General features: G+C 38.0%; 1 protein-coding gene across 1 annotated transcript in view; it reads left to right on the forward strand.

Moving 5' to 3' along the window:
• The first annotated feature begins 356 nt into the window (after positions 1 to 356).
• Positions 357 to 25,964, forward strand: part of ZYG11B (zyg-11 family member B, cell cycle regulator) — an 82,022-nt gene continuing 56,414 nt past the window's right edge. Inside the window, exons 1-2 of the mRNA XM_011220388.3 lie at positions 357 to 585; positions 23,947 to 24,112. Of these exons, the coding sequence (XP_011218690.1) occupies positions 556 to 585; positions 23,947 to 24,112 (196 nt within the window). The 5' untranslated portion in view covers positions 357 to 555. The remainder of the gene's footprint in view (positions 586 to 23,946; positions 24,113 to 25,964) is intronic.

The raw sequence follows: 25,964 nt of genomic DNA on the forward strand, positions 1-25,964 counted from the left end.
CAAGGGTGATCCCTAGTGGAGAGGAACCTGAGATTTGAGGACATTGAAAGAAATTATCTAAGAGAATGGAAATCACCAAGAATTATGACAATGGTAACGGAATGACAATGAACCGGAAACGCAAGGGTCTATAAATTACTGAAACGAGTGAGTGCTCCAATCTCCTGTTATGATGTAATATCTAAAGCTTTTATTTTTAGAGGGAAACTAGGATTTGAGGGGGTGTGGCTCCTTTAAGGGCCTGGCAAGGGGCAGAACCCAGAGGTCAGGCGCGCGGTCGCAACTCCTCGACTGAGTCTGCGCAGTGAGGGTGGAGGCGGGTCCAAACGCCGCTCGCCAGTGAGGGGAGGGGCCCCGCGGGGGCGGAGTCTGCACTCCGGATCGGGCTGCGGCTGCGGCTGCGGCTGCTGCATTTCCAGCTTCTGAGGGAAGGAGGCCGAGGCCTGGGCCAAGCCCGGAGCCGCCGCTTCCCGGAGCCTCCTGGAGCCCCCGCGCCGGCTCAGCCTGGGGGCGGGCTCAGGCCCGGCCCGCCGCCGAACCCAGGACAGAGGCTGCATGCCCGAGGACCAGGCCGGCGCAGCCATGGTGAGGAAACGAGGCCTGCCTGAGCCGCAGCCACACGCCACCCTAGCCCCCGCGGCCTGCCCCTCCCTAGCTCGGTGCCCCCTCTGCCCCCTGCCTTTATCTCACCCTCTTGTTACTCCCTCTCGACTCCAGGCTTCTCCTTTCCCACGTTCCCCGTCCACCTACTGGTGTGACATCCCTACCCCCTAGCTCTCCTTCCCGGTGACACCCTTTTTTATCACCCCCAGTGACAGCTTCTTTCGTGTCCCCCTTTGCCGCCCCCTCCTCGTCCTTTAACCCGACCTTCCTTTTCTCTTCTACCATTTTGCTTTTTTCTCTTTTGGGATTTTTGTTCCTCTCTTCTTCCTCCCTATTTTTCGCTCCTGCTCTTTGCTCTCGTTTCTTTAACCCTTTCATCATTTTATCTCCACTAGTCCCTTCCTCTCCGTATCCTTTCTCCCCTTCGTCCTCTACCAGTCACATTTCCTCTCCCCCTTAATCGGATGTCCTTTCTCCCCCGCTCTCACAGCTGTCCCCATTTCCTTCTAAGGCTTCAGGGGTCTATGCAGGAACAATTTGAGGGCGATTGCTTCCCAGGAACAGTGGGGCGGGCAGATAGGGATTTGTAGGCTTTCTTCTTTTTCTGTTTTGTAGAGGGGAAGGGGGAGATGGGGAGTATTGGCGAGAGCCTGGACTCCTTATTGCCTAGTGTTATTGCAAAACCTGGGTGATAGTGTGTTTTGGAGTGAGGCTTGGGGTAACAGCCAGTATCCGTCCTATGACCTTTTGAGATATCTAGCCTTTGACAAATAATTACACATGTTTTGAAACGTATTTTTATTTTGAGTGTCTTTTAATGTGGAGGTACATATAGCTTGGGAAATTTAAAAATATTTGTTTGCAGGCTTAGCTATTACTCAGAACAAACGGTTTGTTTTTGTTTGGAGGCAGAGACCAGGGCATCTGAAGACTGAAAATCAGGTTGGCCATCAGATTATGCCAGTCTCTTTAGTACCTTATAATACCGTCGTTTGTTTTGTCCTCTCTGCCTTTAGTTGAGAGATCCTTAATATTTGCAAATTTTCTCCTTCCTGTTTCAAAATAAGTTGAGGCTTCAGTTGGTTTTTCATTGAGTTGGGTTACACATGGTTTGCAGTACATTTAATAAACACATTGCTGATCATATCAGCAATGTAAATTTTGGTCTCTGGGAGGAATAAGATACTCTAGTCAATACTAAGTCCTGGTAATCATGCTCTAGGAGGTTAGTCAGTTTTTGTTTTTACCCCATTCATTTTTTAGGAAAGTGGCTTATTATAAAATCATTTAATTTGTGAACTTTCCCTAACTCACTGCATCTTTAGGTGGTTCTTCTGTGTCTACCGACACAACAACCCTTCACATACCCAAACCATCACACCACCTTTGTGTGGTAACCTGTTTCTCCCCCTGAAATGTGGGGTTTTTCTAGGCAGCAGAAGCTGTGCCTGCTTATTCCTATTATTCCCAGTGCCCAGGCCATATGCGTGCTTGAATGATTCACTTTGTGGTCTCATTTTCCTATCAGACAAGTATGATCTTAAACTGAGATTTGAGACAACTAGAGGACTACATAGAAGGAGTGAGTTCAGGAGAATTTTATTTTTGGTGCAAAAACATAAATTTAGTAAGATGCAATGATCTCTTTAGAATAAAGTAAGCTGTCCTGCGTAAGACACCAGATTTCTAGGTTTTTGGAAGCATTGGCCCTCTCACTGAGAATGAAAGTATGAGTACAAAGGGAGAAGATTTAAGCTCTTTCTGAGTATTTAGGACCTAACGGTGTCATTTGACCTGGGACTGAAAATGAATATGATTTATATAGATCATTTTGGGAAGGCAAAGAATGCTTTGTTGTGAATGTGAGTAGAAAGTAATTAGGATGTATTGTAGGTAGATTACCTTTATTTAGCATGGAGAGATGAGGAAATGAGAATGTATAGTAGGAAATGTGACTAGAAAGATATATTAGGCATGAGTATAATTTTGACTTTGCCTGCAGCTAACTTGATTTTCTTTACTTGGTAAAACACACATGCAGAGTAAGAGTGTATGTCTGTGAGAAGTGAAGAGAATGGAAAATATTAGCTTATTATGAGCTAAGAATTACCTGTAGAGGCTAGTCTATTTCCTTGTACAATATATGTAGTAGGCACTCCACAAATAGAGTTAAATATTATTATAAAGCTTTGTATTTTATATTTTTCAAAATTTTCATTGTTGTCTTGTGAATAGTTAAGATGTCTAAAACAAGGGTTCTCAGACTTTACCATAAATCAGAATCAGCTGGAAGATTTGTGCCACCACTTCCTGAGTTTATTAGGTTGGAGTAGGGCCTCATAGTTTGCATTTCTAACAAGTACTCATGTCATTCTGATCTCCCTGTGCTGTGACCAGTACTTTGAGAACCATAGGTTTAAGATGTAGTTTTTATTTTTTAAAAAATTTTATTTATTTATTTGAGAGAGAGAGAGTGAACGGGAAGGAGAGAGAGAGAGAGAGAGAAACTGAAGCAGACTCCACACTGAGCTCAGAGCCCGACGCCGAGCTCAATCCCACAACCACGACATCATGACTTGAGCCTAAAGCGAGTCTGATGCTCAACCGACTGAGCCACCCAGGCGCCCCTAGTTCTTACTTTTTATTCTTAATTTTTTTGAATGCCACTGACTGTGTTGGCACTGGGGATATTACAAATAATACAGATAATGGTCCCTGACTTTTTGTATATCGTGTGTGTGGACAATCTAGACATCCAGCAAAAAGAGTAATTTTAAATGCAAAGCATGCTAAGAAAGGAAAAGTTGTGGGATCATGGTATGGGATAGTCAGGGCTGGCTTCTCAGAATTTTATTTTTAGGAAGAAAACTGAAAGATTAAATTATAGGAGTTGTATTGTGGAAAACCAGATAGGAAGACTGACCCATGGTGGTACTTTTCTCTTGCCTGCTTAACACTGCATATCCTGAAGGTCTCAGCTCAAGGAACTCAGAGAAACCTCATCTGCCTTGCTTACCCCTTAAAAAAAAACCCTAAGTCACACCCACTCTATTATGTAACCCTCTTTCATAGAATACATATCAATTGTAATTATAATGAGAAGCAGTCATAAATGCTAAAAAGAAATCAGGTAAAGTATAAAGTGACATTGTATAATTAACCCTTGAACATTGCCAGGGTTAAGGGCATCAACCTCTGTGCAGTCAAAAATCCCAGTATAGGGGCGCCTGGGTGGCTCAGTCGTTGAGCGTCTGCCTTCAGCTAGGGGTGTGATCGTGGAGTCCTAGGATCAAGCCCCATATCGCGTTTCTCCGCTGGGAGCCTGCTTCTTCCTCTCCCACTCCCCCTGCTTGTGTTCCCTCTCTCGCTGGCTGGCTCTCTTTCTCAGTCAAATAAATAAAACAAAATGTAAAAAAAAAAAAAAAATCACAGTATAACTTATCTCCCCAAAAACTTAACTACTAATAGCCTACGGTTGACCTGAAGCCTTACCAAAAATATAAATAATTAATGCATACTTTGTATGTTGTATGTGTTATGAACTGTATTCATATAATAAGATAGAGAAAAAAATGTTGCTAAGAAAATCATAAGGAAGAGAAAATACATTTACAGTACCATACTCTAAAAATCTGTGTATAAGTAGACCCACACAATTCAGACCTGTGTTGTTTAAGGGTCAAAGGTATATGACTGTGTGGCAACTAGTTTAGATAGTATGTTAGGCTAATATTTATTGAACATGACTGTGAATTTTAAGTGCTGTTTTAAATGCTTTATATATTTTATCTCATTTAATCCTCATAGTAACCCAATGAGAAAAATATTAGCTCTGTGAAGGTAGAAACCATGTTTGTTTGGCTCACCATTGTATCTTTAACACTACATACAGCCTCCTGGTGCATTGTAAGTGCTCAATAAATAATTGTTAAATGAATAAATGACTTTGGGGATGATCAGAAATTCAGGGAGGGATTGTTGAAAAAGGGACATTTGAATTGGGTGTTTTAACAAGTGGGGTTTTATTGGATAAGAGTTTGGGAAGGAAGGCCATTCTTGGCAAAGGGACCAGCTTGAGCATAAAAAGTGGGACCTAAGCAGGCATGATGTATTCTGGGAAATGGGTGGCTCTAGTATTGAGGATGCAGGAGAAGATGAGACTAGGTGAGCCTAGGGTCAGATTGTGGAGGACCTTGAGTTATAGGCTTAGGAGTTTTGGCCTCACTGTAAAGACCCAGAGTACCTTGAAAGGTTTTCTTGTGTGAAGGAATATCATAATTAAGAGATTTTGAAGATTATCACTCTAAATCAGTATGAAACATGTTTTGGTGTGGAAAGAGCTATTGCACTAGTCTAGGTGAAAATAAGTGTGTGAATTTTCCCCCTAAGCTTGTTATGGTGGTGGTGATTTAAACTGGAGGAAGGAGAATATAAAGAAGTAAAATACAAAGTTAGAGTGGTGCCAGAGTACACCAGTCTTTGGGTAAATGAATTTTCTATGGAGGCATTACTGTAGAGTTGTAGAAGCAGCACAGAATCTCTAATAGCTCTGCAATTTTGCTCACTGGGACTCAGTTTTCATATATGTTGCTGTTAGGGATTTATGAGAATATAAAAGTAAATTTACGTACCAAAGTCCTTTATTTACAAATAGTAGGTCTCCCAAAGGCCATATATTAGGTCATGTAGAAAGAATCAGCACTTCCCAATCTTATTTTTTTTAATAGATTTTGTGTGGTATAGGGAATAATTTTAAGTAAAATGTACTTTATTTTTAAATTATTTAATAATATAGTGAACGAAATATATTAAAACAAATTTCAGCCTTTTCCTGTTTAACAAATGACACATTAGGGGCGCCTGGGTGGCACAGCGGTTAAGCGTCTGCCTTCGGCTCAGGGCGTGATCCCGGCGTTCTGGGATGGAGCCCCACATCAGGCTCCTCGGCTATGAGCCTGCTTCTTCCTCTCCCACTCCCCTGCTTGTGTTCCCTCTCTCGCTGGCTGTCTCTATCTCTGTCGAATAAATAAATAAAATCTTTAAAAAAAAAAACAACAACAAATGACACATTAACGTAAGATAAAGCATTATTTGTCCTATTTTCAAATGAGTATATATTACAGTGTAGATTGAAATCATGTTTACGGCATCAAAATAGATAAGAACTGACTTTTTAACCTTAAATTTGGAACTCTTGCATTTTTGTACCTTAAAAATCAAAAAGTTTTTTAATTGTTCTGTTTTATTTTTAAGTGACAAAAGGAATGGTTTCATGCTGCTACTTGCAAGCCTGTCTCCACAAATAAAATACTGGAAGTATAGATAGTTCATTTCCAATAAATGAAAAGTCAAATTGGGTATAACTATCACTGCATTTCTTTGTAGTTTTTTTGTTTTGTTTTTAGATTTTTATTTTAATTCCAGTTAGTTAATATACAGTGTTAGGTTAATTTTAGGTGTACAATATAGCGATTCAACAATTCCCGTGTATCACCTGGTGCTCATCACACCAAGTGCACTCCTTAATTTCCATCACCTATTTAACCCATACCCCCATCCCCTCCCCTCTGGTAATCATCAGATTGTTCTCTGTAATTAAAAGTCTGTTTCTTGCTTTGACTCTCTCTCTCTTGTTTTTTTCCTTTGCTTTTTTGTTTTGTTTCTTAAATTTCACATGAGTGAAATCATTTGATACTCATCTTTCTCTGTCTCACTTATTTCACTTAGCATTATACTCTGTAGCTCTCTCCATGTCGTTGTAAATGGCAAGATTTTGTTCCTTTTTTATGGATGAATAGTATTCTGGTGTGTGTGCGTGTGCGTGTGCATGTATATATATCACATCTTACCTTATCCATTCATCAATTGATGGGCACTTGGGCTGCTTCCGTGTCTTGGCTATTGTAAATAATGCTGCTATAAATGTGGGGTGCATGTATCCCTTTGAATTAGTGTTTTTGTGTTCTTTGGGTAAATACTCAGTAGTGTGATAGCCAGATCACAGGGTAGTTCTATTTTTAACTTTTAAAATGATACTGCACTTTTAATTGTAACAGCATTGAAAATAGTGTATATTTCAAAATTTTATTGTATACAGAGCATACTTGTGTGAATTTGTGGACTCTACCATACTTAAGGAATCTGCAGTTAGGATCCCGCTAGTTTATAGTGGTCTTATAGGGTTGCTAGGGGCACACAGGTTGTACTGCATAACTGAGGTGGTAACCATATATGTGGACAACAATGGGTCTACAAAGATCTATATTGTATGTAGTTGGCAGTGTCTAGCACATAGTAGGGGCTCAGCAAACAGTTGCTAAATGAATGTGTTTTGCATAGTATACTAGGACCTTTTTAATCCAATGATCTGATCATTTTATGAGAAAAGTCTTTGCATTTTATGCTCAGTAATACTGAGCACACATTATAAGTTTTTTGTGGCTCTAAGTTTTGCTTACACTGATCCTTTTGTTTAGGATGCTGTCTCCCTTCTTGACTTGGTGACTTTTAAGCCTTCAGCATCCCCTTAAGGCCTATCTCCTTTGTGAAGCCTTCACTTACCTCCAGGCAGCCTTGGCTTACTCTTTTCTCTCTCCTGTACTTGACATTGTTGGTTAAGGAAGGTGGCTGTCTTTCCAGATTGTGAGCTCTCTGAGGACAAGGACAGTACTGTGTTTTTTCGACTTCATGTTTTAAGCACTTAGCATAATGCGTGAGACATAGTAAGTAGATAAATATTTGTTCAGTAAAAGAGTCTGTGCACTTTGTAGAGAACATGATAAGGTAGTGTTAGATGTGAGTTATGAAAGATGGGAAAAAAGATGAATACTCTGTGTAGGTGTCCTGAGGGGAAAGAGTTTTGGTGGGGAAGAAGTGTTGGATCAGATAGTTTTTCTCTTCCTAGCCCAAGTGATACTTTTGACCTGGAATATATCTGTGTTTTTGTCTAGAACAGTTCAGCAGGAAGAATTGGGGAGGAAGCCAAATGATTTCACGATGGATTGTTAAGCAATGTCTTAACATTGTATAAACATGTTCAAATTATTTGTCTATAATTTGTGGAGATGTCCTTCCAGAGAATAGGACATTTAAACACAGATAGTAAAGAATGAGTTACTTGTAAATCTAGAGGGGTGGTTAATTATTTAGACATTTTGTTAGCTCTGTATAAAGATCTTCTGTTTTTTTCTTTTTTCCTATCTCTAATTCTCCCTTGTGCAAACATTTTTCTTAGCTCTCCAGCATCTTACTGCCTGTGCAATGTCATATGCTCCTTTTCTAAGGACATTTTTAAAGTTTGAATGTTCTTGGTTATATAATATCAGTTTTTTTCTTTTTGTAGAACTTGTAACCTTTGGCAAATCATTTCACCTCTCTATGCCTCCATTTAAAAATCCCTAAAATGAAAAAGTTGTATTGAATCTTCTCTGTGATCCCTTCCACCTCTTAAGATTCTAGGAAGTTAAAGGTAAATTATTATAGTAGATATATTCTATTAGCTATGGTACTGTGGGATCAGGGCACATGAACTCTTACGTCCGTGAATATATTACCCAGCTTTTCACACCAAAAAATTTTGGTTATGGTAATACTTGCATAGTACTTTAGTATTTTAAAGGCATTTTCATATACACATCTCATTTATTCTTCATCACCATTTTGTAAAGTAGTCAACATAGAAGTTTAGCATTAATTTTACAGATAAGAAAACTGAGAAGTTAATTTATTTTCCTAAGATCACACAGCTAGTAAGTAGCAGAGCCAGCACTGACTGCAAGCCCAGTGTTCTTTCCATTATTAACCTGGCTTCACTGTTTACCATATTATATTTCAAAACTCATGCTAGTAGTTAAGAGAAAAATAATGCTGAAGTATCTCTTTGAGTTCACGATTCCTATGATCTGCTCATATGTACAGTGATTACTGACCTGAGTTTTTGTTTTGTTTCTTAGGTTGTTTTATTACATGAGTTAAGGTGGAAAGGAAGGAGATTTATTTACCTTGATCTTTTTTAGATAGAACTCTAGCTCCTTGCCCTTTAGCATATAGCTGTTTACGACACTGACCAGGCCTTGCAGTGATACATGCAAGAAGCTTGCCTTATCTGCATTTTTATCTGGCATCTAGGGATCTTTAAGGAGTAGTTGATGGTTTTTAAAAAAGAAAAGTTAAGTCCCCCTAGTCCATTCCAAATAGTTTGATATAACTGTACCCTTGAACACAGTATATCTGTGCCCTTGGTATTACCTTCTTGACCTTCTTCTTCATTTGTAAAATGATAATGTTTGGGGAAGGAGAAGATGAAGGGTTTAGATCATATCTAAGGTTATCTTAGATGTTTATTGCTAGAAGTCTGACTTGGTTGAATCAGTAGTAGAAAATACAAAAACCAAAAAACCCAAAACTAATAAACTTAGAAGAGGTTTCCCATGGAGTACTACTAAAATGAGGAGTCAAAGATTGTCCAATATCTGAAGTTTCTTATACCCATGAACTCATGGCACTTGTCTGCCTTTCATTTCCATGCTTTAATTTCAGGGCTAGCCTTAGGACTTGATATTTCTTTATGGATAGATAGTCTTTTTATCTAGGCGCAAAAGTATTTTAACTACACCTAACAATAAATTTGTGCCTGAATGTCCTTCTGTTCGTTCAATAAACATTTAGTGCCCACTATGTAGTACGTATTATTTTAGGCTCTGGGAATATATCAGTGAACAAAACACAGTTTTGTTCTATAGAGTTTATATTCTATAATAAGAGGTTGTGACATCAGTCACTGTTCTAAGTGGCTTACGCTTAGAATTTATTTAATTCTGACAATAATCTTATGATGTAAATACTGTTATTGTCTGCATTTTGTAGATCATAAAACTGAGGTGCAGGGAGATTAGGTACTCTGCCTAAGAGTATATCATTTTGTAAGTCGTAGAGCTGGCACTTTAAGCAGGCTGACTCCCAAACCACCACTTTTCTTCTTCTCCTTTTTTTTTTTTTAACATTTTATTTATTTATTGGACAGAGAGAGACAGCAAGAGAGGGAACACAAGCAGGGGGAGTGTGAGAGGGAGAAGCAGTTTCCCCACAGGCTCGATCCCAGGACTCTGGGATCATGACCTGAGCTGAAGGCAGACGCTTAACGACTGAGCCACCCAGGTGCCTCCCAAACCACCACTTTTCAGAACAGTATTACACAATCCTCCAGAGAGATGTCAATAAACTATTTTTAATCATAAAATTATCAAGTTTGTAATCTTTGTTGTCACTGGTTTCTGGCCCAGTCTTAAGAAAAGAAATCATCCGGGTGTACCAAAAAAAGGGGGGAGGCACTATCAGAGCCATTTGTCTTCTTTTGGAGGATTTGTCAGGTTTAGGAATATTTCAGGTAGGAAATGAGATTTTGAGTCTGATTCACATGAGTTAGAACTGAGCCAACTACAAAAAGCCAGGATCCTAAAATGCCTACACCCTGGAGGTGTAGGGAGACAAGCTTAATTGTCCTGATATGGACTCTGGATGGGAATAGCCTCCCTTGAGAATTTACAACCATGAACCTGCTGTCTTATGTGTCTGAAACTTAAATTTATATTACTTGTGTGAGGTCATTGCTAGTAGGAAGGGAATATTTACTGAGTTATTACCCTATCAGGCATTGTGCTGATCAGGTTTTAAACATACTTTCTCACTTCATCCCGACAATAGCATCATGAAATAAGTAGCAGTATTATCCCTATTCTACTGAGGACAGAACTGAGGGTCAGAAAAGCTAGATAATTTGTAGTGTAGTAACACGTAGAATTCAAATCTAGGTACAGTATTCTTCCTATTAACCACAGTGCCTCTGGAAAAAGCACTTTATTTTTGTGGCTCAGCTTCCTTATCTGTAAAATGAAATTTGTAATAGTTCTCCTTTAATTTTGTAAGATTATTGTATCAAATGAAATAAAGGATATGAGCTTGCTTTGTTTACTATAAGACATTGTTACCAGCATCATCCATGAAGTATATTTTTCCCTATAATTAACCAGAAGAGAGACCTCAATATTCAGTGATCCTGAAACCCACAAGGTCTATCTTGAGGAATTAAGGCAATTTTAATACGTTTTATATCAGATATTTCCTAAAGTAGTGTCAATAGGAGAAATAAAATGAATTTTGAGACAAGTTACAATCTAGTAATTTACTAACTCATTCAAGAAATAATTTATTGGGTACATTTTTTGGGGCTTCAGTTCCGAGTATAAAAGCAGGGAACCTGCTTATAGGTAGTTCATTTAGTCACATACTCAGTAGACACCGATCATTTGCTCTGTACCAGAGTAGGGGACACAAAAATGGATAGGGCGTGGGTCTCAACCCCAGTCATTTTCAGTATTTGAGACATTGAGCTCCTTCTGATAGATGATGAACTGTTCTAAAACTCCTTTCCTAACTCCTAGGGGCTGGTAAATGATGTAGTTCCTCAGGCGTTAATTTTTGTAAACTAAAGGCTCCATACTAGAGAACTACTTAGTTACTAAGAATTACTACAATTTAGTAAATCAGAAAGCTAAAGTTAGCAGATTATGAGTTTATTGAAGGCTCTAGTCTTTAATGAAGAAGTCTGACACTTGAAAGTGTTACAAAGCTCCTACTACATGTGTACAAATGTAGCTTTTTGGAATTCCTGTAATTTCTTGGAAGAGAGCTTTGTAATCAGTGCATCAGCAGCGTTGTCTTGAGTTGGTAGTTTTTTTTTTATGGTTGCTAGTTTTGTATCTTAATTATGAATTGTCATTAATTTAACTTTATTATTGATATCATTTGTTTTGTTTTATTTTGTTAATCTAGTGTGTGGTGATGTATATTTGCATTAATAATATTTTTGACAAAAAACTTTCCAAATTTAGACTTTGACAGTGTTGTTAATGAAATAGGAAATATTCATTTTCTTGTTGTTAAACCAGATATTTGTAAAATTCCTTTGTAATGATACTTCATTGTTAACACCCTTTCCAGCTGGAACTTGGGAACCAGAGGGATGGATAGGCTATGAAGTTTTTTGCCCCACCTAAGTGGGCCACAGGAAAAAAAAAATTTTGAGAACTACTTTTCTTGACTCATAGTCTAGAGGGGGAGTCAGCCATGTAAGCAAAAGTGGATTAACTGTAATAGAACTCTATACAAAGTGTAGTTTGATTATATCTGCCTGTGTTTTGGTATATGAAGGACATCATAGAAGAGTAGACATAGATACTGGCTCTTGTAGTATGAATAGGAATTTGGTACATGGACAAATGCAGAAGGGCATCCTAGGAAGAGGGAATGGCGTATATAAAGAAAGGGAGAATGGGTACCACTGGTAAACATTCCTCTGAACCTCAGGTTCCTAACAGAAATAATTTCTATTCTCCATAACTCACAGAGTCGTCATGATTGTTTTGAAAAGGCTTTATAAACTGAAGTGCCAGACAGATGTATATTGATGAAAATTCCTACTATTTTCTCTCTCTCTCTCTCTCTCTTTTTTTCAACATCTGGGAGCCTTCTGTGTCTCCCCTAGGTAATGTCATATCAAGACCTCTTCTGACCTCCTTTCATTTTAGTCATCCTTTTCCCCTGTTTTGTTCCTTCACGGCCTTGCTCTGTGATGTCTAAAGGCAGGAGCAGAAGAGAAGATATGTGTATAAACCTACCTTTACTAGTAGGAGAAATTCTTTAATTGCTTATGTATAACTGTTTAAGTTGTGACTTATGTATCTAGTCTCAGCAGTGTCATAATCCATGGAACATAATCCTCTGCAGCCAAAAAGTCATTTCGAAATAACTCTTAAGTCTCTATTTGCAAATTTTGGAACATTGTAAAGTAGAACAGGGTTCGCAGATATGCTTCTCAAAAATATCTTTTTATTTCTTGTCTGCTTCCCTTATACATCATAGCTGCTCCTCTGCCTTTCCTCTGAAAATCCTCCCAAGACTCCTTTGCAACTCAGTCCATCATTATCAGATGCTAAAACCTCTGGGGAATGTAAGACTATGTAGGGGAAGGGTGAGAGCAGTGGTGAAAGTTACATTATGGCCAATTTAGGAATAATAAATGTGCACATGTATGTGTGTGTATATACGTAAATGTTTTCATTCAAAATTAAAATGTTAGTCTAATAAAAATGTCTATTTTAGTTTGAATACACATATTGAAAAATATCATCTTTGATAAAATGACAGTTTCTTGGTTATCTTATAATATTTGAAAAGCAGGAACGGGCACATGGGTGGCTCAGTCGGTTAAGTGGCTGGCTGCCTTTGGCTCCGGTCATGATCCCAGGGTCCTGAGATCAAGCCCCACATCAGGCTCCTTGCTCAGCGGGTGGCCTGCTTCTCCCTCTGCCTGCTGCTCCCCCTGCTTGTGCTTGCTCCTCCCCCTCATGTCAAATAAATAAATAAAGTCTTTAAAAAAAAAAAAAGCAGAAACAGCTTTTTTTCATTTCCACTAATTTGCATTTTTGTCTTTTTTCCATTTTTAATAATTTGATATATTCAGAAAGCCATATGAAACATTTATGTAAGTCATGAAACAATAAACAAATACCTGAAAACCTGGCATCCCAACTTAAGAAATAGAACATGACCACTGCCATTTTTTTCCCCTGTGTGTTCCTCTATGGCACATCCCCCTACCCTTGATAGCATATATCACCCTCTATCCTTTTTTATTTCATCTCTTTCCCTTGTTCTTCTCTATAGATACACCACAACGTATTTAGTTTAGAGGTAGCTTTCTAATCTTCTGAAATAATTTCCTATGGCTGTATGGATGTTCAATTGAAATCCTGCTACGTACAGTTTTTATTTAGCTTAATAATATTTTACTTAGCATTTTGCCATTTCATTAAAAGTTATTCAGAAACATAAATATTGTTGTGTAATATTATATAGAATTGATATACCGTGATTTGCTTACCATTCCCTCCTATTTTAGACATTTGTATGTGTGGATGTTTTTTTGTCAGAAAAACTGTGATCAATCCCTTTATGTTAATACCTTCGTTAGTATCTCTGATTATTTACCATTTTTTAGGTAAATTCTACCAAATGAAGAGATACTAGGTCAAGAGTGTGGGTGTTTTTATTATTATTAAATCTTTCATATCCAGAAAAATTGTGCCACTTTACACTCTGACCATTAGTATTTTGAGAGGACCAATCTGGGCAAACTTTATTTGAATAATTCAGTATGTCAGGATTATATCCTGTTCCAGAAAATATCACATTAACTAAAAACAATTTAAAAAGAGCTGCACTGTTGTTTCTACTGGAATTGTTTTTCCTATTTGCCGCAGGGTATTTTTTTCAGCCATTGTTCAGGGACCACGTCATTCTACCCGCTGTACTCCTGATAGTTAATTACAGGGCTTAGTTATCTCTCCTGATTACTTCCTCTGAGAATTTATCTATTCTTACCATTCAGCTCTCACCACTAGGGGATGCTATTTAAATCTGCGTATTCAGCTCAGTTCTTTACCAGAGCCTTATTAGTTCCTTTTCTGTCCTTGCCTGAGCAGACCGAGTCTATGACTACAACAAATTTCTCTGAAGAAATAATCCTTTGCCTAGTCTTCTTCTTTTTCTAAATGCATTTATTTGACAGAGAGAGAGTGAGAAAGCACAAACAGCAGAGGGAGAGGGAGGAGCAGACTCTCCACTGAGCAGGGAGCAGGATGTGGGGCTCAATCCCAGGGCACCAAAATCATGACCTGAGCCAAAGGCAGACGCTTAACTGACTGAGCCACCCATGTGCCCTGCCTAGTTTTCTTATCAGTTTTGTCAGTGAGATTATGGAAGTATTCCATAGCCACTATTTTGTTTTTTATTTTTATTTTTTTAACTTTTTATTTTGACAATTTCAGACTTATAAAAAGTTACAAAAATAGGGGCGCCTGGGTGGCACAGCGGTTAAGCGTCTGCCTTCGGCTCTGCTGGGAGCCTGCTTCTTCCTCTCCCACTTCCCCTGCTTGTGTTCCCTCTCTCGCTGGCTGTCTCTATCTCTGTCGAATAAACAAATAAAATCTTAAAAAAATAAAAAATAAAAAATAAAAAAAAATAAAAAGTTACAAAAATAATACAAAGAATTCTCACAGAGTGGTCACCAAAATTGCCTAAACGTTTAGCATATTATTCCATGTGCTTTATCATGCTCTTCTCTTGCTACACACACACACACACACACACACACACACACACACTTTTTTTTTTCCTCCCTGGTTATCCTGGTTAACTCCTACTTTAAATCTTGGAGTTATTTATATATTTATTTTTTAATCTCAGCTTCCCTTCCTCCATCTCCCTTTCTCTCTCACCAGAGGGTACTATATGAAATGAGGAAAAGGGTGTGATGCTTGGAATTAAGTACCTTGATACCTTGGCTCAATCTTGCCACATTCTAACTGGATGAATTTGGGTCTGTTATTCTTTCTGAGCTCCGGTATTCTCCTATACAAAATGGTGTCTACCATACCAGCTCCACAAGAGTGTTGTGAGGGCTAAATGAGATAGTATATGTCAAAAGCATGCTGTATGAATGTTGGTTAACCCTTCAAATAACATTTGCCTGTTTAGTGGAAGTGCCAGGCATTGTGCTAGGTACTGGGGATTCAGAAATGCTTACTTCATGTTGTTAAGTCTTCCCTCAAATTATTTTTTACTTTTGATTTTTTTTCCCATTTTCCTTGCCTCTACTCTAATCCACAGCATCATCACCTCATGTCTGAGCCATTGTAACAACCAACTGGTCCCCAAATTGTTTTTTGGATTTTTTTTTTTAAAGATTTTATTTATTTATTTGACAGAGATAGAGACAGCCAGCAAGAGAGAGAACACAAGCAGGGGGAGTGGGAGAGGAAGAAGCAGGCTCACAGCGGAGGAGCCTGATGTGGGGCTCGATCCCAGAACGCTGGGATCACGCCCTGAGCCGAAGGCAGACGCTTAACTGCTATGCCACCCAGGCGCCCCTGTTTTTTGGAATTTATATCAGTATCTAACTAATAATTGTTTTGAGAGGTGGTATGGTATAGTGGAAAAGGTATGGACTTCATTATCAACAGATCTGGGTTGTGTCTCGGCCCCGCTTTTTTTTTTTTTTTTCTTTTTTTTTTAAGATTTTATTTATTGGGACACCTGGGTTGCTCAGTCAGTTAAGCATCTGCCTTTGGCTCAGGTTATGATCTTAGGGCCCTGGGATGGAGTCCTACATCAGGGTCCCTGTTCAGTGGGGAGCCTGCTTCTCCCTCTGCATGCTGCTCCCCCTGCTTGTGCTCTCTCTCTGTCAAATAAATAAATAAAATCCCCCTCAAAAAAGTTTAAAGATTTTATTTATTTGAGAGAGAACATGAGCAGGGATGGGGGGGAGGGAGAAACGGACTCCCTGGTGAGCAGGAAGCCTGATGCGGGGCTCGATCCCAGTACCTCAAGATCACGCCATGAGCTGAAGGCAGACGCTTAACTGACTGAGCCACCCAGGCGCCCCTTGGCCCCACTTCTTAGAAATATTGTGACACAGGGCAAGTCCTACTGTTTTCTAATTTGAACTCCTTTTTTTTTTTTTTAACTGGCAAATGTCAGGGACTGTGCTGGGTACTAGGATATAAAGGAAATGTTAATAGGTTCTTGAACTTGAAGAACATCATGGTCTAGTTGGGGAGACATACAGTCATAAACTGTGGTTAACATGGGATTGTAAAAGAAACATAGATTTGGAGGCAGATATCAGTGGCAGATATCAGTAGTGATTTATTAAAGCACAAACTGAAACATAGATTTGGAGGCAGATATCAGTGGCAGATATCAGTAGTGATTTATTAAAGCACAAACTGAATTCTACAGTCAGATTGCCTGGGGTCTAATTTTGGCTCTGCCACTTCTTAGTTGTATCATCATAGGTAAATTACTTAACCCCCCAAAGCCTCAGTATCCTCATCTTTGTAGAATGGGGATACTGAAAGAGTTTAATTTATAGAATTTTTATGAGAAGTAAATGAAATTATGTATGTGAAGTGTTTAACATAGTTTATAGCATATAGCATATATTAACAAGTAGTATGCGCTCATCAATTATGGTTATAATATTATGATAGCGTAGTGGTTTAAAGCTTAAAAATACAGGCTGTGGCCTCACTCTTGTTTTGGGAGTCCCAGTTTAACAACATGTAGGCCATGTAAATATAAGGAAGATATTTAATGTAAACCTCAGTTTCCTCATTTTTAAAATGTGTATTGTAATGGTGCTTGATTCATAAGAGGTAGAAATGGAAAGAACTCCTATATCTAAAGAACTCTGAACCAGGACCTGAGGATTAGTGTTTCATGAAAAGTAGCTGTTTTAATTTTTATTCTTGCTCTGCCATCTGCTGGCTGTTTTATCTTTGACATGTAAATTAATTTTTCTGAGCCTCAGTTTTGTTTTGTTTTTAAGATTTTGTTTATTTTTTTAAAGATGTTATTTATTTATTTGAAAGAGAGAGAGAGAGAGCACAGCTGGGAGAGGGAGAGAGCACAGCTGGCAGAGGGAGAGGGAGAAGCAGGCCCCCCCTGAGCAGGGAATATGATCTGGGGCTTGATTCCAGGACCCCAGATCGTGACCTGAGCCGAAAGCAGATGCTCAACCAACTGAGCCACCCAGGTACGCCAGATTTTATTTATTTATTTGACAGAGCGAGAGAGCACAAGCAGTGTGAGTGGCGGAAGGAGAGGGGGAACCAGAAGCAGGCTCCCCGATGAGCAGGGATCCCAATGTGGGGCTCCATCCCAGGACCCTGGGATGATGACCCAAGCCGAAGGCAGACGCTTAACTGAGTGAGCCACCCAGGCACCCTTGTTCAAACAAACTTTTGAAGATTGCAAGCGTATATAAAGAAGCTAGATTAGTGCCTAGTACCACATAGCTGTCATTCAATACCTAATAGCTGTTGTTATGTGCAATTTAATTTGTCAGGCGCTAAGAGTAAAATTCTGCCTTGGAAATTAACAAAGGCATCACAGAAGTAGTGATGTTTGACTGAATTTTGAAGGACGTGTGAGATTTTGCCACACAGAAGTACTAATCTAAAAAAAGGCTCAGAGGTGTCAAAGTGCCTGTTACATTGCTTAAGGAACCATGTTAAGTAGTAGGTTGCATTAAGTAACACAGTTTAGCGTACCAGTAAGAGCTGTGTATTGAAGACCTGGGTTAGGCCAGATTGAGTAGAATCCATTTCAGTTAATTAAAAAGAACTTCCCTGTTTGTTCTTCCTAGAAATTGTTTAATCTTTGAACTGTGTAGATTACTTATGATCCAAATGAAGTCAGACTTGACCTCCTTTCTCTCTCTCCTGCTATTTTAGTAGGAGCTGTGTTCATACTCTGACTATAGTGTGTCTAATTGGTAAAGGGGAAAATCTCTCTGAGCAGGAATTTCCAAGAGATGAATTGTTTAGACACTGAGTTCCAGCTTCTGCTTTATCGTTTCTTTTTTTAGTCTTCCTGTGCTGCTATTTGTTTAAAAATAAAGTAGGAGCACTGATCTCTCAATACTTTTGTGTTAGCTTAAATTACTAGGATTTGGGGAATCATGGCAGTTTAGGTTTTGGAGTAGATCTTAGATAACCTAAGTACAGTTCTAGTTATGTCACTGGCTTGATACATAACCTTTCTGTTCTTCATTTTTAAATGGTGGTGATTATCCTTGTTCACATCACAGGCCTGCTTTGAGTATCAGGTGAGATACTATATTCAAAACTGGTATGTAAAGTTGAAAAGGTAGAATATTGCGGTAGATAAGGGCATACTCTCTGGAGCCACATTTCCTGGGTTTCAATTCTGGCTCTGCTCCTTACACGCTGTGTTTCCAGACACACTGCCATTATTCTAAGTTCTCTGGTTCCTGCTTTATCTCATCTGATCCTCACAACAACTTCATGCGATATAGATGTTATGCTTATCCCTGTTATAAGTGAGAAATTTGAGGAACAAAAGGTTAGGTATTGTGTATAATGCCACAGTTAGCAAGTGAAAAGTTGGAATGTGCACTCTAGCTCCAAAGCCAGGCTTATTAACTCTTAGGCAGATGCACTTCCCAACAGAAGAGCAGATAGAAAATTCTTTGGCATCAATAGGAATTAAGATAAAATGGAGTTTCCTTGAAAACAGAAAATGTGTGGGGTCCAAAACCTCCTTGTTGAACATATTTTACTAACTGGTAAAGAATGATTACTTAGGGACCCCTGGGTGGCTCAGTCGGTTGAGCATCTGCCTTTGGCTCATGTCATGATCCCAGGGTCCTGGGATCGAGTCCCACATCGGGCTCCCTGCAAAGCTTCTCTCTTTCCCTCTGTCTGCTGCTCCCCCTGTTTGTGTGCTCTGTGTGTGTGTGTGTGTGTGTGTGTGTGTGTGTGTGAAATAAATAAACAAAAATCTCCTAAAAAAAAAGGATGAGTACTTAAGTATCTTAAGTGTTCATATATTACTTCCTGGGTTTGTTCTGCTGTGTCTTGCAAAAAGTATATTCTCAAAAGGTTTCTATATCTTCCCTCTGACAATTACACAACTTTCATTTCTTTTCTCTTCTGCAAAATAAATAGATTATTTTGGTATTTACCAAATGAGGTGAAAGTGTAGCTTGTTTCATCTGGCTGATGAATTTTAAGCGTTTAGGAAGATGGTACAATAAAGAATAGAAAAAGCAGGAAGAATTCATTGTTACAACTCAGGAAATAAGATAGAATAAGCGAAGTTCTGTGTGGCAGAAGTTGAATTTGATGAATTATTTCCTTTGAAATTTTTCTAATGTCTCCTTACACATCTAACTGCAGAGGAACCTGAGATATGTAATCTTTATTACAGATGGTTGTGTGTTCAGATAAAAATAAAATATTTTATTAATGTAGAAAAAGAACAGGGGCGCCTGGGTAGCGCAGTCCTTAAGCGCCTGCGTTCAGCTCAGGGCATGATCCCAGCATTCTGGGATAGAGCCCCACATCTGGCTCCTCCGCTGGGAGTCTGCTTCTTCCTCTCCCACTCCCCCTGCTTGTGTTCCCTCTCTCGCTGGCTGTCTCTATCTCTGTTAAATAAATAAATAAAATCTTAAAAAAAGAAAGAAAAAGAGAACAGATAATAGGGTTGTGCAGCCAATAGTCTATATCACACTGGGCCAACCATTTAGCTTTTATGAAGTCTGTTTCTTCATTTATAAAATAATGTCTTTGTTACCCACTTTACTCAGTTATTACAGTATCAAATGTGTGAATGTGAAAGCACTCTAAACTGTAAAATAGTATATAAATATTTTAATGTTTTTTGATTATAGAAATCTATTCTATATAGAAAGTTTGATTTTTTTTTTCGGGGAAGGAACTGATAGCATATCACCAAAAGTTAACTACTGGTTAACTGCTGGTTAACGTTTTGACGTATTTATTTCTAGTCTTATATTTACTTACAGTTTTATAAATTGCTTTTTTTAAAAGTACGCTCCATGCCCAACATGTGACTTGAACTCACGACCCTGAGATCAAGAGTCGCATGCTCTACTGACTGAGCTGGTCAGGCGCCCCTATAAATATTTTTTTTGATAACTTTTTTTGAGATGTAATTCACATAGCATGCAGTTCACCCATTTAAAGTGTATCCCAATTTAGTGGGTTTTAATATGTTCATAGAGTTGTACAGCTATAACCACGGTGAATTTTAGAACATTTTCATCACCCCAAGAAGAAGCCCCGTAGCCATTAGCATTCTATTCCCATTTTCTTTCAACTCCTCTTCCACCCAGTCCTAGCATCCAGTAATCTACTTTCTGTCTCTATAGATTTGCCTATTTTGGACATTTTATATAAATAGAATCATACAATATGTGATCTTTTGTGACTGGCTTTTTTCACTTAGCATACTATTTTTTTTTTTTTAAAGATTTTATTTATTTATTTGACAGAGATAGAGACAGCTAGCGAGAGAGGGAACACAAGCAGGGGGAGTGGGAGAGGAAGAAGCAGGCTCATAGCAGAAGCCTGATGTGGGGCTCGAACCCATAACGTGGGATCACGCCCTGAGCCGAAGGCAGACGCTTAACCGCTGTGCCACCCAGGCGCCCCAGCATACTATTTTTTTTAAGTTATTTATTTATTGGGGCACCTGAGTGGCTCAGTTGGTTGAGCCTTTGGCTGGGGTCATGATCCCAGGGTCCTGGGATGGAGCTCCTTATCTGCCTCTGCTCCTCCCCCTTGCTCCTGCTCACTTGCTCTCGCTTTCTCTCTCTCTCTCAAAATAAATAAGTAAAATCTTTTTGTAAAAAGTTATTTATTTATTTATTTATTTATTTATTTATTTATTTATTTATTTTAAGTAATCTCTCTACCCAACATGGGGCTTGAACTCAAGACCCTTGATTAAGAGTAGCATGCTCCTCCAACTGAGCCAGCCAGGTACCCCACTTAGCATACTATTTTCAAGGTCCATCCATGTTGTGTGGTATATCAGGATTCCTTTTTTTGCTAACTGGTATTCCATTTTGTAGATAAGCTATATTTTGTTTATCCATTCATCAGTTGGTGGATATTTGTAGTGTTTCTACTTTCTAGCTATTATGAATAATGCTTCTATAAACATTCATGTACAAGTTTTTCATTTCTCTTAGGTAAATACCCAGGGGTAGAATTACTAGGTCATATGGTAACTGGTAGACTGTTTTCCGAAGTGTCTGGATCATTTTATATTCCTACCAGCAATGTATGAGAGTTCCAGTTTCTCTACATCTTTACCAACACTTATTATCTGACTCCCTGATTTTAACCACCCTAATGGGTATGAGGTGTTATTTTGTTATGATTTTGATTTGCATTTCCCTGATCATTAATGATTTTGAGCATTTTTTATTTGATTTTTTCCTTTTTTTTTTTCTTTTTCATTTGATTATTGGTCATTTATACTTTGGAGAAATGTCCATTCAGACCTTTGCCTGTTTTTAATTCAGTTGGCTTTTTATTGTTGAGTCGTAAGAGTTATTTATATATTCTATTTTTTTGTTTTTTTATTTTATTTGTTTATTTTATTTTATTTTTTTTTTAAAGATTTTATTTATTTATTCGACAGAGATAGAGACAGCCAGCGAGAGAGGGAACACAGCAGGGGGAGTGGGAGAGGAAGAAGCAGGCTCATAGCAGAGAAGCCTGATGTGGGGCTCGATCCCATAACGCTGGGATCACGCCCTGAGCCGAAGGCAGACGCTTAACCGCTGTGCCACCCAGGTGCCCCTATTTTTTTGTTTTTTTTAAATACAAGTTTTCTTTTTTAATTTAAATTCAATTAGCCAACATATAGTACATTGTTAGTTTCAGTTGTAGTGTTCAATAAATTATCAGTTGCATATAACACCCAGTGCTCATCACATCACCCAATTAGCCCATTCCCCACCCAGAGTTATTTATATATTCTAGATTCAGATCTCTTAGTAGATAACATGATTTGCAAATAGTTTCTCCCATTCTGTGGACTTTCTTTTCATTGTCTTGATGATGATCTTTGAAGTACAAAAGTTTCCCTTTTTTTAAGATTTTATTCGAGAGAGAGAGCGCGCACCCCTGACGCTTCAGCTGGGGGAGGGGCAGAGGGAGAAGCCGACTCCCTGTATTGAAACTGTAGATCAATTAACAATATTAAGTCTTCTGATCTATGAAAATGGATGTCTTTCTATAAAAGTTTTCTTTAATTTTTTAATTTTACTCTTCTTTTAAATTTATTTCTAAATTTTTTATTCTCTTTGATGCTATTGTAAATGGAATTGTTTTCTTAATTTCACTTTCAGATTGTTCAGTATAAGTGTATAGATATAATTGATATTATATATTGTAAATAAAGTAGATCTTATATTCTACAACCTTGCTGAACTTGGTTTTTTGTTTTTTTGGTTTTTTTTTTAGTTCTGATAGGTTTTTTTGTCAATTTCTTGGCATTTTCTTTCTTTCTTTTTTTTTAAAGATTTTTTTTGAGAGAGAGAGAGTGAAGGAGTGTGAGTGAGAGAGATTGCAGGAGTGGTGGGGCAGAGGGAGAGGGAGAAGCAGGTTCCCCACTGAGCAGGGAATACGATCTGGGGCTCCATCGCAGGACCTGAGCTGAAGTCACATGCTAAACCTACTGAGCCACCCAGGCACTCCTATATCTTTGAAATTTAATTTTTAATGGCTGCCGTTAGAAATGTCACATGTATAATATGATGTTGTTAAGAGTTGTGCTCCTGAGTCAGTTTTTAATTTGAAGCTATACTTTATCACTGACTGTGTGCTGAATGTTGAGAAAGATGTTACTTTTCTGAGCCAGTTTTCAATTAAAACTTTAAAAATGGGAGTGCCTGGGTGGCACAATTGGTTGGCCGTCTGCCTTCAGCTCAGGTCATGGTCCCAGAGTCCTGGGATCAAGCCCCGCATCAGGCTCCCTTCTTGGTGGCAAGCCTGCTTCTCCCTCTCCCAGTTCCCCTGCTTGTGCTCTCTCTCTGTCAAATAAATAAGTAAAATCTTAAAAAAAAAAAAAATTTAAACATGAAGATAATGCTTGACCACTTTTTAAAAATGGGGCGAAAGAATAAATAAAATAATGAATAATTCATGTAAGATACTCAGAACAGTCATAAAGAAAGCACCTAATGGTTGATAGCTACTATAATTATATTTTAATTATATTATTAATATTGGTGACATTTACAGTGTTAATTTCTATAGTTAAAATAAATCTTTGTGCTTATTTGATTAGTTCTTTATTCCTCAGACTGGAATAACTGGGTTAACCTTTTTCTATTTTGAGGATGTTAATGCTTATAGCAAAATCTTTTACCCAGATAAATTCATCATATTTAAATTATCAGATTGGGATGGGGATTTTGTGGAAGATAAAATTTGAGAGTAAATTTGGTTTAGATTTTGGAAGGAGTCAGGCATCAGTCTAACAATCTAAGAATTTTATTTTTTGTCTTCAGGTCCATGAAAGTCCGTGGAAGGTTTGAGCAGGGGAGGGTCGTGGGTAGTAATTTAGGAAGATTAATCTGCTATACCTCTGAGGTCTTCCCTGACTGATTAGGGCACCCTGCTTGTACTTACATACTACCCAGTATGTCCTCTAATATAGTATGTAATGTACTTTATGTAAACACTTGTTTGAACATTTCTCTTCTTCTTGAGAACACGGGTCACCTATTGTATTCCCACTGCCTACCACGGTATCTAACATGTGGTAGACACTGAGTAAAAATACTTGTTGAATGAGTAAATGACTGTTTTGTTTTCTGCTTTTCTGGAAACTAACTTGTTGGCTTTTGTGTTCCTTTTATGTTTTTTCCTGGGCTCCAAGGAGGAAGCATCTCCCTATTCCTTACTTGATATCTGCTTGAATTTCCTGACTACTCACCTTGAGAAGTTCTGTTCAGCAAGACAAGATGGAACATTGTGTCTGCAGGAACCTGGAGTATTCCCACAGGAGGTGGCTGATCGACTGCTTCAGACCATGGCTTTTCATGGTAAAAAAAAATAAGCAGAGAAAATAAGAATTATGTGCTGTTAATTGGCATTGGGTTTTGAAGTGCTGCTGTGGCCATTTAATTATTTTCTTAGAAAAGGCCAGATGAGTCTGATTCCAGGAAAAGGAATTAATTTATTTTTGCCTATCCTGCTACTTACTATGTAATTTGGAATAAGCATTTTTCTTTTCTAATTTAGGAAAATTGCTTTTTTTCTTTCTTTTTCTTCTTCTTCTTTTTTTTTTCTTTTCTCATGGCAAAAATAACTTATCTTTCAAAATACCCGTCTAGAAGTTTGCTGGAATAATATACCTTACATCGTCATTTGGCAGTGGGAAAAATAAATAAATACTATTATGGAAAAGCAAGTTTCTGTTTTTGACCTTTGAATTGGGAAAGCATAGCTAATTTAGTACTTCTGTTTTCAAAAACAAATTTTGAAAATAAATTGAGAAAGTCTTATCTGTGGAATTCTGTTTACATAGAGGATTTTTGATTTTTCTGCTTAAGTTTTAAGTTGAAATAGATAATGCCTTTTTTATTTCTGGTTTATAAACTCTTTCAAGTAGGAAATATAATTTGTCCACAACTATAAAATAGAATGAAAATGTGGCAATAATAGTAACTATCATTTACTGATTGTCTGTTATGTGCCAGGCATTTTATGTTTTCCTTGAATTTTCTCAAAAACCCTATAAAATAACCATTATTATCCCATCTGTATATATACAGATAAGGAAACTGATTCAGAGAAGTAACTTGTCACAAGTTCATAATGCTAGTAAATGGTAGAGTCTTAATTCAAATGAAAGTCTGTCTGATTTCAAATCTGTGCTGCTTTCACTGCCACACAATCTTCCCGCATCCACATTAGAGATATCCCTGTTCCTAGATGCCAGATCATGCTGTACACTTTTGCTGTGGCTTTATATATATACATATATATAAAGTATGAATCCAGATAATGCATTCCAAGGAAGGGTGGAAGATATAAGGATATAATTGAGGGATTTTAGAATAATTTTGGAAAGAAGACATTTGTACTCCTTGGTTTTCACTAAGTTGCTCAAGTCTGTAGCCTCTTTGAATTCAGCCTGCCAAAAGAACTGGGTTTTATCAATAGGTACTATATACGATAAAGTTAAAGGTCCCTTACAAAGCTGCACAACAATTTAAGATATTATGCTAGTGCTTTCATTTCTTTCTGGTCTCAATCTAATGATTATGCTTAACATATTCAATTTAAATATATATACATATAACTAATCTTGTAAATCAAAAGAATAAGTGTTAACTAAAGTCTTAACTTTGCAAGATTCTTTTTGAAATGTAACTACTGATAGCTAATAATAGCAGCTAACATTTATTGAATACTTGTTATTATATACAAGCATTGTGGCAAATGGTTTATTTGGGTAAAATAATGGGAGTAATTTTTAAATAAGTGTAACTAAATAATTATCCTCCAGAGTAGTGTCATCAGAATGTGTTTTCTACCTCTTCTTTTCAAGCTGCCTTCAGATGAAGAAACTGAGAGTCAGAGAAGTAACTTGCTGTCCCCATTTGTGTTACCCAAGTCTTCCTGCCTCATTCACCAAAAAATTTCTGAATTAATCTCTTCGCAAAAGAGACAAGAGTAGATAGTACTTACCTGAAACTAATATAACATTGTATGTCAACTATACTTCAGTAGTAAAAATAAAAATTAAAAAAAAGCAATCTGTGGGGGCGCCTGGGTGGCTCAGTTATTAGGCGTCTGCCTTTGGCTCAGGGCGTGATCCCGGTGTTGTGGGATGGAGCCCCACTTCAGGCTCCTCTGCTGGGAGCCTGCTTCTTCCTCTCCCACTCCCCC

The sequence above is a fragment of the Ailuropoda melanoleuca genome, chromosome 2 (assembly GCF_002007445.2).
Source record: "Ailuropoda melanoleuca isolate Jingjing chromosome 2, ASM200744v2, whole genome shotgun sequence".
NCBI lineage: Eukaryota > Metazoa > Chordata > Mammalia > Carnivora > Ursidae > Ailuropoda > Ailuropoda melanoleuca.